The 13500-nt window shown below is 51.5% G+C and overlaps 1 protein-coding gene across 1 annotated transcript; it reads left to right on the top strand.

Annotated features, from left to right (window-relative positions):
* The first annotated feature begins 1567 nt into the window (after positions 1-1567).
* LOC129735060 (uncharacterized) lies at positions 1568-11577 on the top strand. The gene is made up of 2 exons (XM_055700435.1): positions 1568-3230; positions 10922-11577. The coding sequence occupies exons 1-2, from the start codon at positions 2965-2967 to the stop codon at positions 11370-11372; spliced, it is 717 nt and encodes a 238-aa protein (XP_055556410.1). The 5' UTR covers positions 1568-2964; the 3' UTR covers positions 11373-11577.
* Positions 11578-13500: the final 1923 nt, after the last annotated feature.

Here is a 13500-nt window from a genome sequence, read left to right as displayed (position 1 = left end):
CAGTACTGGGAGCCAGATCCCCCCCCGTAAGCCCAGTAATGGGTGTCGGATACCCCCCCCAGTAAGCCCAGTAATGGGTGCCAGATCCTCTCCCAGTAAGCCCAGTACTGTGTGCTAGGCCCCTCCCACTAAGCCCAGTACTGGGAGCCGGATCCCCCCCAGTAAGACCAGTACTGAGAGCCGGGTCCACCCCAATAATCCCAGTACTGGGAGGTGGATCCCCCCCCCCCCCAGTAAGCCCAGTACTGGGAGCCGGACCCCTCCCTAGTAAAGCCCAGTACTGGGTGGTGGACCCCCCCCCAGTAGGCCAGTACTGGGTGCTGGACCCCTCCCAGTAAGGCCAGTACTGGGTGCCGGACCCCTCCCAGTAAGCTCAGTGCTGGGCACCAGACGCCCCAGTAAGCCCAGTGCTGGGCGCCAGACGCCCCAGTAAGCCCAGTGCTGGAAGCCGGACCCCCCCAGTAGGCCCAGTACTGGGTGCCGGACCCCTCCCAGTAAGGCCAGTACTGGGTGCCGGACCCCTCCCAGTAAGCCCAGTGCTGGGCGCCAGACGCCCCAGTAAGCGCTGTGGGCGGTCAGGGCGCGGCGGCCGGCAGGTGTCGCTGTGTCCGCTATACAGGGCCCCTCCCCGGATGGCCAATGGCGTTTGGCTGATGACGTAATCAGCCGGAAGTGACGTTGTACCCAGCCTATATAAGGCCGCGCCACTCGCCGGTAAACGCCATTTCCGGTCCGCCACATCCGCGTCTGTGCGCTGCGGCCCGAGCGGGCTGGGGTTGGTCGCGGTGCCGTTCCCGAACCAGGTCGCCACGCCTGCGAAGGCGACAAGTGGTGCCGAAACCCGGGAATTACTCGCCTGGAACCGGATGAACGGCGGCCGGAGCGGCTGGACCAGCCCGGCGGGGGGGACGCTCCCGGACCAGCAAGGAGGATGGAAGGCCTTGTGAAGGTCGTATCACAATTACATAAGGAATGGGGTATTGATTGTAAACCCAAAGGTTTTACTCTTGTCGTTGTGAGGCTTTTAGAAATCGGGTCAGGGATATTCTCCACCCTGAAGTGTGGGATAAGTGTGCTAAAGCGTTAGCCGAGGAGACGATGTCCTCGGGTTGTGGGGAAAAACCTTAAGTCGTGGGGGAAAGTTGTACAGGCCCTGCAGAAGGCTCTACAAGAGCAGGAGACCTGGATGGCGGCAAAGGTCTGTTCGTTGGTCACCCCGAAAGCAGGATTCGGGGCCGCCACACAGACTTTGCACCCCCCGGGCGATGATGCTTCCGCTGAGCCTAAAGATCTGCGAGAGGGCGACACGTCCCCTCCATCCCCGAACCCCGTCCCGCTTGCGGAGGGACAGAAAGGAGCGAAATCCTTCTGGGGTGGGTTGGTTGAGGAGGCCAGGGGCGCCGCGGGGAAACCAGAGTCTGAGGAAGTCTGGGCCACACCACCGCCCTGTGCGCCCCAGGATGGCACCGGGCGGAAAACGGAAGGGGGGGGGGAATAGGGGCACCAGCACAGGGCCCCCCTGAAAAAGCTCAACCAATACAGTGGATAGTTCCGGGAAAGCGCCTTGGGTAATGTCGTCGTGAAAGGCAGAAAACTCGCCCCAAGACACCTAAGCATCGAACCCGCCAGGATGTACCTACCCTTCCGCAAACAGCTCCCAGCAGCGATCGCGGTGGCGATGTCAGAGTATCTGGCCGTAGCCCTCGTCGGATTCGGTGGAGAAGTCCGGTGCGTTACAAAGCCCCCCCGGACTGAAATGCAAACAATTGTCGACATCAACCTCCCACGGAAGATCGTGGACCGGCCCCGACAGGGACCGACGGTCTTCACGGATGCATCCTCGGCGACCTCAACCCGCGGCGGCGGGTATGGCAATCGGGAGGAGAATGGCACTGCATTAAAATGACCGATTGTGCGCTTTTCAGTCCGGCAGTTAGGAGCGACGGCCCGTAGTACTGGCGTGTGGGCTGTTCCCAATGGAACACCTCAACGTAGTGACCGATTCGATGTTCGTGGCCGAGCTTTGCTTAGCCACGTCGGGGCCCGGCGTGCCGACATCCACAGCAGCTCTAATGCTGGAAGAAGCACTTTTTTTCCCCAAAAGGGCACCGTATCGGTCATCCACGTCAACAGCCACAACCCGATCAAAGGGGTTTTTCCAAATCGGTAACGACCAAAGCAGACGCCGCTGCAAAAGCGTTGTGGACGCTAAGAGATGCCCGTCAGCTACACGAGTCCTCTCCACGTCGGAGCTAAAGCGCTAGCGAAGAAATGCGGGATCTCAGTCAGTGACGCGAAACACATAGTAGCCACGTGTCCCCCACTGTCAGAAAACACCACTGTGGTCCAGTGGAGTCAACCCCAGAGGTCTTAAGGCCTCCGAGGTGTGGCAGACGGATTTTACGCTCTGTCAGTTGCTGAAACCTCGAGCGTGGCTAGCGGTAACCGTAGACACGTATAGCGGAGTGATCGTAGCCACGCAACGCCTTAGGACCGGCTCCAAAGCGACCATCCAACATTGGTTGACGGTCATGGCGTGGCTTGGCGTCCCTAATCAGGTCAAAACGGACACGGTCCGAACTTCGTCTCTAAATCAGTCCAGGCCTTTGCTTTGAAATGGGGGATCGCCCTGACGCACGGCATTCCGTATAATAGCACAGGACAAGCCATAGTCGAACGAGCGAACCAAACTCTGAAATCTAAATTAGAGGTATTAGCAAAAACAGAAGGTTTTGCCAACGCCATTCCCCCGGGAGGACCAAGCACGCCTGCTAGCGACCGCTCTTTTTAGCATTAAATCAATTCCCCAGGGGGGAGGAGGTGACTAGCCCCACCCCAAAAACATTGGGCCACTCGAGCGCTAGAAAAAGGCCCGTTGGTCATAATTAGAAATGAGCTGGGAGAATGGGAAACAAGGGCGGAGGCTAGTCCTTACAGGGTGAGGGGACGCCGCTGTCAAAAAAGATGGCAGAGTCAAGTGGTGTTCGCTTAAAGTCCATTAAACCGGACCTCCAGAATAAAGCTAATGAAAACCGTGAGTTTTTGTCCACAGGACCGGATCATCGGACACCCCCCGTGACCCGTACGCCCCCGGTGGCAAGGGAGGACGGCAAGTCGGCAAGCATCCTGTCCGCATCTGGGAGCTCCGCGCCGGCGGAGTCCAGCCAACGGCGAAATAGGCCCCCGCACGGGGGGGGCCTGCCGTGGTTTTGGGTGGTTTTAATTTTGGGGTTCGTAACGCCTTCTCATGGCTCGTACAAACGTCAGCCGTGGGAATGGGTGTTGGTGAGATGGGAGGACTGGAAGATGCTACAAAAAATTGTTACCCTGGGGTCCCCCCAGCTTTCGGGCGTACCTCTGTGACCTCATCCTCTCACCCCCCTGTTTGAATACCGCCATGTATTATATGTGTCCCAGCTCTAACCCCGGCAAATCTTACTGTAACCTCCCTTACCAGTATTACTGTTCCTACTGGGGCTGCGAAACCATCGCGTCCGGCCGGAAGGTAGCGACGTCAGACCCGTTTCTTAAGACCAGTTGGGGGCCAACAGGCTGCACCCCTGGGACAGTAGACGGGATGGGAGGACCAGTGCGCCGCGGCAGGGGGGTTGCGGCGAATGAGGAGACGGGACGCAGCTTGATGCAAGCAAATGTTCAATGTATTGTACAGAAGCACGAGGTTTTCTACACTTTCAGAAGCTGCGCGTTTGAAACAGATTGGTTCTTGAAGCTAAGCCTTGCATCCTAGGCAATCCCCGATTGGTGGTTAACTGCCAGCAATTAACAGCAAGGTGTTACCTTTCCTTGGCGCCATCCTTGGCGCCATCCGTCCCCCACTCCCCTGTGCTCTGTAAACACGTCTCATCATGTTAATTGTTGTCTAGACAAGCTCGAGCACATTCCCCTCAGCTAACTTATTGCCACGCGTGGTCCTAGTTTCCAGCCCGCTTCTGCATCTCCCCCTTCCTGTTTCACAAAAAGAACCCCTGAAACCGAGCAAAAACAAGGCACAAGTAATAGAACAAATAAAAAACCAACTAAGACACATTATCAATGTCAAAATAACCCACTGTCCTTGTTCCGTACAATTTTACAATTTCCCCTTTTTGCTTTTTGAACAGCTAGTACCAGGTTTGCCATGTTCCGCAGGGCCCTTGCAAACATGACAGCAACCAAGGCAATAGCAACCAAACAATACTGCCAATTGAGTGAATGAATGCTAAAAAGGCTGAAATTTTCTCAGATTTTGATAACATGTTGCTGCAGTGGGGCGCCTAAAATCCACGCAGCACATACCATCCAAATCCTCACAGCCAGGTCCCTGAACCAACAACAAAGGCAGTAGCAATTTTGACTCACATTCTTAACTGCCTACCAAACAAGGTGATTTAACTCTTTAATGCTTTCCCTGCTGTTACTCTGGGTAAGAGAAGAACCGCTGCGACACGTTCCCATCATAGCCTCCTACTACATTAGCATCTACAGAAAGACAATTATCGACAAAGTGTAAACAATATCAGCTTCTTTTGGATTAACATTATACATAGGTGGAAGGGCACACCAAACAAGAACTGGTTCAATCAAAAAGTTCGAAACATCAAACATCGCATGCCTTCTTTGAACACACCTCTGGGGTCATTCCCTTCATTCCCTCTCTTTTTTTATGCAAAGAGAGACGCTTTACCATAACAGAGAAGCCCCTATTTACATCTCTGAGCCAGGACACAAACCCCAGCTGTATGCACCACCAGGCTCAGGGCAGAAATCATTCATGTAGTTACATAACTATATCTAAACAGTAATCTTCACACAGTTTTTATTTCATTCTGTAGGGTCGGGGTCGGTATCAGTTGTCTGCAATAAAGGTTCACGGAAAGGTCTTACATTCTTTGCTGGGATCCATCTGGGTCCTTTTTCTGTAGAGACACAAGCATAACCTTTTCCCCATGTAACAAGAGGATATGGTCCCATAATTTTACCTGTTTCTGGATCTCGGACCAATACTGGGGCTTTAACCCGTGCCTCGAAGGAGGCATTTGCAGTAAAATGTCGAACTATCGGTGGGTTGTTATCTATTAAAGAACAATTCAAAAAATTAAAAACATACAACGTTTTCTGTAACCGTTCCTCCGGAATAGCCATTCCCATTCCCCCTTTTTGTTGTTGTAATAAACGTTTCAGAGACTGATGAGACCCTTCAATGAGAGATTGACCGGTGGGGGAATGAGGAATGCCAGTAATATGAGTTACACCCCATAGGGCAAAAAAGGTTTTTATAGTGGTTGGAACATAAGCTGGACCATTATCTGTCTTTATCTTTAAGGGAATACCCAAAGTAGCAAAAGCACGCATTAGATGTCTACGAACATCTCGTGCTTTTTCTCCTGTGTGACGAGAGGCAAACAAGGCACCTGAAAATGTGTCAATGGAAGAGTGGATATATTTAAGGTTACCAAATTCAGAATAATGTGTGACATCTGTTTGCCATAACGGTAGGCTTTGTAATCCTCTAGGATTAACTCCTGTAGCAATTGATAGGAAAGAGTGTTTTTGGCAATCAGGACAGACAGCAATAATACTTGATGCCTGTTGAGAAGTAAGGTCAAACTGTCGCTTAAGAGCTCCAGCATTTTGATGGAAAAAAGAGTGACTTCGTTTAGCTTGTGCAATACGGTCTGGCAGTGCTTGAACTGGTAACGTCAGTAGATCAGCTCGTCGATTGCCTTCTGCAAGAAAACCAGGTAGCGAGGTATGAGACCTAATATGCACAACAAAATAAGGTGCAGATCGAGAGTCCAAAAGGAAAATAAGTTCCTGTAACAGGGTAAAGAGTTGTGAATGCGAAACACTCCGCAGCACAGAAGCTTCGGCTCATGGAACAATACCTGCAACATAAGCAGAATCAGTAACAAGGTTGAGTGGTACGTTCCATTTTCGGAAAACACGAACAACTGCATTCAGTTCTCCTGTTTGAGGTGAACCGGAGACTGTCTCTATGTCCAAGTCCCATCGTCTCCGTTGATCATCCCACCACAGAAGAACAGATTTATGTGATTTGCCTGATCCATCTGTAAAGACAGTAAGCGCCTGTAAGGGTTGTTCGCTTCTTCTGGGTTTTAACATCAGACGAAAGTCAATGTTAAACAGTTTGTGTGAAGGTGGATGGGAAGTTATTTGGCCTGTATAGTCGGCAAGTGCCCTAACAAAGGTGTCTGATTGCCGATAAAGCCATTGTAAGTATACTGTTGTTATTGGTAGACCAATACAGACAAAATCCTTCCCTGATAAGGTTAACAGGCGTGATCTAGCTTTAACAATCAGAGGGGCAAACATTTCATGTTGTGTCAAAATAGTTTTTGTAGGCTGGTTAGGTAAAAAGATCCATTCAATAATTAACAGGGGGTCCGAGTTCTGAAGGTCCCGTTGAAATATCAGGGCATGAGGCTGTCGTGCAGGGTTTAAAATAATCAAGTAAAAAGGTAATTCAGGGGCCCATCGGTGGGTCTGTCGAGAAGTGATAGCTGAGGCAACCTTTTGTAAAGATGTATCTGCTTCAGGGTTAAGATTACGTGGAGAACAAGGATTAGTGTCCCCTTTTAGTAGGTCAAACAGAGGACCCAAGTCTGTATTAGAAATTCCCAATAGTGGTCGAACCCAATTTATTGTTCCCAGTAATTTTTGTGCATCGTGCAGGTTTCTTACATTGGTATTGATCTGCAATGGTTGAGGAACAATAGTTTGTGCTCTTATTCGCCAGCCCAGATTTTTCCAAGGGGGAAACTTCTGGACCTTTTCTGGTGCTATACAGAGACCTGCCGAATTCACGGCATCTGTGACAAGGGCTACAGCTTTCTCCATGACTTCGTGATGTTGTGCTGCCACTAAAAGGTCATCCATATAATGATACAATAACACAGTAGGCATAGCATTTCGGACAGGACTGAGTATTTTCGCCACATACCATTGACACATTGCAGGGCTATTTTTCATACCTTGTGGCAACACAACCCACTGATATCTCTGCAACGGAGCTTGCATGGTGATGCTTGGAATGGAAAAGGCAAATTTTGGGGTATCATCTAGATGCAATGGGATACTGAAAAAACAATCTTTAAGATCTATGACAGTCAGATGCCAGTGTCGAGGGATCATAGTTGGAGACGGGAGCCCGGGTTGGAGGGCTCCCGTATCTTCCATAGCATCATTAATTTTTCTGAGATCATGGAGCAAGCGCCACTTGCCAGTTTGTTTTTTAATAACAAAAACTGGTGAATTCCATGGGCTGGTAGAGGGCACAATGTGTCCTTTGGACAGTTGTTCTGAGACTAAGTTTTGAAGTGCGCGAAGTTTTTCCACAGGAAGGGGCCATTGATCCACCCAAATAGGAACATCAGACTTCCAAGTTATTTTTAGGGTGTCACGCACTTCAATGGCCCCATCTAAAAATGTGTACGGATAGACGTTCCCCGTTGTGACAATACATCACGTCCCCACAAAACCATAGGGACAGGCAGCACAAAAGGTTTAACAGAAGCCACATGTCCCTCTGGTCCTTGAATTCGAATTAGTTCCAAACTCTGACGACTGTTACCGGCCCCCCCTATCCCAGCCAGTGCCTGAGAGACATTAGTCAGTGGCCATCGCGGAGGCCATTTGGCTTGAGAAATTACTGTGACATCAGCTCCAGTGTCAATGATCCCATTTAGTGCTATTTGTTGGTCATTGTAAATAAGGGTACACTGATACATAGGTCGCTGTGGAGAAATGGATTGTACCCACAAAATGTGAGGGAACCCTGTAGATCCAAAACCTCCTCTCCTCTGCGGAGGGTGATCAGAGGTAAGAGAGCTCACCCCTGCCGGGATCAAAATCAATTGCGCTATTCTACTACCTTGAGGTATCGTACAAGGTGGAAATGGAGTCCATGCCATAATTTTAATTTCGTCCACACTGTCAGAGTCAATAACACCTGGTAAAACAAAGAGACCAGACAATGTTGTGGAAGATCTACCAATTAATAGAGCCTGTGTATCAGGGGGTAATGGTCCTTTGACATTTGTTGATAATAAATGAACCGAGGAATCGAGCAACGTTACTGTGTGGGAGGTTGCCAGGTCCAATCCGGCGCTGCCTGAGGTTGCTGGACAGGGACTTGAGGTGTCGGTGCTTCTCTCCGAGCTTGTTGAAATGTCAGCTGTGGCACTTGTGTCTGCGCGCGTCGCTGCCCCGTGCTCTGCGGTCCGTTTCCCTGTATCGGTTGTCCCTGGAAATCATACTTAGATCGACATTGATTAGCATAATGACGCCCTTTCCGACATGTCGGACAAACTCCAGGACCAGGAGGTTGTTGTTTATTCCCCGCAGCCCGCGCAAGACAATTTCTCTTTAAATGGCCAGGCTTACCACAACCATAGCAATTCCCCACACCACGCATCGCTGCAAAAGCAGCAGCCATAGCTTCAAACTTGTGGTCAACCGTACCGATTCGGTTCCATGCTTCCACCATTTCCACCAGAGTGGGGTTTGGGTTGGGAAGAGACTTCAGTAGCCTTTTACAATCACCATTAGCATTTTCAACAGCTAGTTTTGTTAGCAATACATCCCAAGCTTCCGCATTATCTACTTGACGTTCCAAAGCCTGTTTTAGTCTATCAATAAACTGCATATAAGGTTCTCGAGACTCCTGAGTGATGGTAGTAAAAGCTTTTTGCGGCTTTTGTACGTCAGGAACCTGGAAAAAAGCCTTTTTCGCCTCTTCTCTAATTGCCTCGAGCGCCGCACGGGGGCAGTGTTGAGCCTGTGTTACCGGATCAGCACGTGCCCCGGTGCCCATAAGATGCTCTATTGTTAATGCAGCTAATGCAGCATCATTATGATTGACATACGTGAGCAGGAGGGCTTGCAGTCCTCCTCTCCAATGCGACTCCCACAACGTATACTGACTCGGGGTTAGTAACAATCGTGCTAAAGATTTCAAATCGTGAGGAGTCATGATATAAGTATCAAACACAGAAGATAACAGGCTTATAAAATAGGGAGAAGAAATACCACGTTCCGTAACCGTGCGGCGCAGTTCTTTAACAACCGAAAAAGAAAGAGCCTCCCATCGTGCTCCCCCTGCCCGACCCTGAGAATACAAGACCGGAGCAACTATAGTTTTAGCCATGTCCAAATCCCCCTCCTTTAAGGCTTGTTTCTTTATTTTTGTCCACACATCACGTAGATCAGGAGGGTATAAATCACGGTTCTTTTTCACGGTCTATCGGTCCTGGGTCAAAAGGATCTTCTTCTGGCGGATACCCCACTGCACTGACACCCAGGGGTCTAGAGCACTGTGACTTAGAGGCTGATGAGGAAAGAGCTGTAGGAGCTTGCGATTCCTCCTCCTCTCCTTCCTCTGCTTTCATAGTCTCAAAAATAGCTCTCCACGAAGAGAGCAGACGGTGGGACTCAGTATTGCCTTTTGTCGCAGAATCCCATAATTTCACCCCTGTGTCGTCCCAAAGTTCCCGCGTAAAAATTGTAGATACAGTCACTGCGGGCATATTTACTTGCACCCACCTGAGCATTGCTTTAAGGTCTTGTCCGGAGATATTTTTCTTATGTTTATTAAGAAGACCTTTCATAAGCTCATAAACGTCTCCTTCTGGGGACGAAGCCTGATTCCCCATTACGGATTCCCCACAGCTCACCTCTCACCTCCGGAGGGATTTCTGGCCGGCTCCCGCTTCCTTTCAGCAGATCATTCAAAGTTCTGTGGGATTCGCTGCATGTCGCTCAGATAGGCGATTCGAGAGCCCTTCACGTTAGATCCTTAAACGGATCACGTCGGGGTCACCAATTTGCGGCGAATGAGGAGACGGGACGCAGCTTGATGCAAGCAAATGTCAATGTATTGTACAGAAGCACGAGGTTTTCTACACTTTCAGAAGCTGCGCGTTTGAAACAGATTGGTTCTTGAAGCTAAGCCTTGCATCCTAGGCAATCCCCGATTGGTGGTTAACTGCCAGCAATTAACAGCAAGGTGTTACCTTTCCTTGGCGCCATCCCTCTCCCACTCCCCTGTGCTCTGCAAACACGTCTCATCATGTTAATCGTTGTCTAGACAAGCTCGAGCACATTCCCCTCAGCTAACTGATTGCCACGCGTGGTCCTAGTTTCCAGCCCGCTCCTGCAGGGGGTTCGATAGAATATGTGACTGCCAATATATTTTCTTAAACGGAACCAATGAAAACGACCTGGGATGGGCTATCGGCAAAACTTGGGGCGTTAGATACTGGCTACCCGGCGCAGATAGGGGGGGGCTGTTTTTTATTAAAAAACGGGAAGTAAAAAGCGGCGCAGCGATTGGCCCCAACGTCGTAATCAAAAGCGATAACCAGCAAAGCAAGCTTGCCGACTTCCACCCCCGTCCAACCGATCCCTTCCCAACCAAGCAAATAGTCCCCTCAAGCCAACCAAAGGTGAACTCTCACCATTTGCCCGACAAGCCATTTTTTAACGTGTTCGATGCCACCTTCCGGTCGCTGAATCAGACAAACCGGGATCTCACGAGTTCTTGTTGGTGATGTTACGACGTGTATCCCCTCCCCCCCCTTCTGTGAGGGCATTGCCCTCAGTGCTTCCTTTGACTGTTCGTCAACGGTAGCGCAACCCCGTGTCGGTGGGACGCACCACGGAACGGAATCACCCTGAACCAAGTCGGGGGCCTGGGCGTGTGTTTTGGTAATGCCACCCTGGCAAGCTGGGCTAGTGCTGTTTGCACAAAAACCGTTGCGGTTGACAAAACCCGTAAATGGGCGATCCCATCCGCACCCGGCATGTGGATTTGCCACCAATCGGGGGGTAACCCCCTGTGTGTCACTTGAATTCCTTTTGATGACTCTGCTGACTTTTGCGTACAAATTTGGATCGTTCCCAGAGTCCTGTACCATCCAGAAGAAGAAATGTACCGTTATTGGGGAGAAACTAATAGCAGACTTCAAAAAAGAGAAGTGCTGACGGCCGTAACAATAGCGTCGCTGCTTGGTTTGGGAGCAGCCGGCACGGCCACGGCAGTGACCTCCCCGGTGACCCAGCGACGAGGCCTGTCTCGACTACAAGCCGCCATCGATGAAGACCTGCAAAAAAAAAAAAAATCGAGAAATCCATCACCTTTCTGGAGCGATCCCTCTCCTCGCTTTCAGAGGTTGTTTTGCAGGATAGACGGCGATCAGACCTCCTGGTTATGCAACAAGGAGGCCTTTGTGCCGCCCTGGAAGAGGGATGCTGCTTTTCTGCTGACCACACCGGAGTGGTTAGAGACTCGATGGCCAAATGGAGAGATTGGCTCAAAGAAAAAGAGACGGGGAAGCCCAACAAGGGTGGTTTGAATGATGGTTTAACCAGTCACGGTGGCTAAGCACCCTGATAGCCACCTTGGTAGGACCGATCGCGGTGATCCTGATGACATTGATCTTCGGACCCTGTATATTAAACAGGCTCGTGTCTTTCGTCGAGAGGCGGCTAGAAAAGATCAACATCGTGTTTGTAGAACACCAACAACTGCTTTAAAAATGTACTTGGACAGTTTTTCCCCCAGTTATCCCAAGTTACACCCCGTCACCCCCAGTTACCGCCCAATTACCACTTGCTCAGTGTGCCTTCTGGTTGTTATTGCGAAATTATGGTACGTCCTTTTTAGAATTTTTGGTATTTTTAGCCTCTTTAGTTAAGCATAGTGTGCCTTAAGTCTTTTACCCAAGATCACGATATATATTCTGTAAGATTGTTATATTCTAGCCCATTTAAATATGCACAGGGAGGGGGGAAATGTAGGTAGTTAGGGCGTGGCGGCCAGCAGGTGTCGCTGTGTAAGCCCAGTACTGGGAGCCGGACCCCTACCAGTAAGCCCAGTACTGGGAACCGGATCCCCTCCCAGTAAGCCCAGAACTGGGTGCCAGACGCCCCCAGTAAGCCGAGTACTGAGAGCTGGACCCCCCCCAGTAAGCGCAGTACTGGGACCTGGATCCCCTCCCAGTAAGCCCAGTACTGGGTGCCGGATCCACCCACTAAGCCCAGTACTGGGAGCCAGAAGCCCTCCCAGTAAGCCTAGTACTGGGAGCCTGATGACCTCCCAGTAAGCACAGTACTGGGAGCCTGATGACCCCCACTAAGCCCAGTACTGGGTGCCGGACCCCCCCAGTAAGATCAGTACTGGGAGGCAGATACCCTCCCAGCAAGCCCAGTACAGGTTGCTGGATCCCTCCCAGTAAGCCCAGTGCTGGGTGCCAGATCCCCACCCAGTAAACTCAGTACTGGAAGCCGGATCCCCTCAGTAAGGGCAGTACTGGGTGCCAGATCCACCCCAGTAAGCCCAGTACTGGGAGACAGATCCCTCCCAGTAAGCCCAGTACTGGGTGCGAGATCCTCCCCCCAGTAAGCCCAGTACTGGGAGCAGGATTCCCTCCCAGTAAGCCCAGTACTAGGTGCCAGATCCCTCCCAGTAAGCCCAGTACTGGGTGCCAGATCCCCACCCAGTAAGCCAGACCCCTCCCAGTAAGCCCAGTACTGGGAGCCGGATCCCACGCAGTAAGCCCAGTACTGGGTGCGGAACCCCCCCCAGTAAGATCAGTACTGGGAGCCAGATCCCCTCCCAGTAAGCCCAGTACTGGAAGCCGGACCCCCTCAGTAAGGACAGTGCTGGGTGCCAGATCCACCCCAGTGAGCCCAGTACTGGGTGCCAAATCCCCTCCCAGTAAGCCAGATCCCTCCCCCAGTAAGCCCAGTACTGGGTACCGGATTCCCTCCCTGTAAGTCCAGTACTGGGAGCCAGACGCCCCCAGTAAGCCCAGTACTGGGTGCCAGACCCCCCCAGTAAAATAAGTACTGGGAGCCAGATACCCTCCCAGTAAGCCCAGTACTGGGAGCTGGATGCCCTCCCAGTAAGCCCAGTACTGGGAGCCGGATCCCTCCCCCCCAGTAAAATCAGTACTGGGAGCCAGATACCCTCCCAGTAAGCCCAGTACTGGGAGCCGGATGCCGTCCCATTAAGCCAGATCCCTCCCAGTAAGCCCAGTACTGGGAGCCGGATCCCCACCAGTAAGCCCAGTACTGGGTGCCGGACACCCCCAGTAGCCCAGTACTGGGTGCCGGACCCCCCCAGTAAGCCCAGTACTTGGAGCCAGATACCCTCCCAGTAAGCCCAGTACTGGGTGTCGTATCCCTCCCAGTAAACCCAGTACTGGGTGCCAGATCCCCTCCCAGTAAGCTCAGTACTGGAAGCCGGACCCCCCCCAGTAAGCCCAGTACTGGGTGCCAGATCCACCCCAGTAAGCCCAGTACTGGGAGCCAGATCCCTCCCAGTAAGCCCAGTACTGGGTGCCGGATCCACCCACTAAGCCCAGTACTGGGAGCTGGAAGCCCTCCCAGTAAGATCAGTACTGGGTGCCAGATCCCTCCCAGTAAGCCCAGTACTGGGAGCCGGATGACCTCCCAGTAAGCCCAGTACTGGGAGCCGGA

This window comes from Falco cherrug, unplaced genomic scaffold (assembly GCF_023634085.1).
Source record: "Falco cherrug isolate bFalChe1 unplaced genomic scaffold, bFalChe1.pri scaffold_259, whole genome shotgun sequence".
In the NCBI taxonomy this organism is placed as follows: domain Eukaryota; kingdom Metazoa; phylum Chordata; class Aves; order Falconiformes; family Falconidae; genus Falco; species Falco cherrug.
Note: the sequence above shows the minus strand (reverse complement) of the source record. Positions and strands in the feature narration are given on the sequence as shown.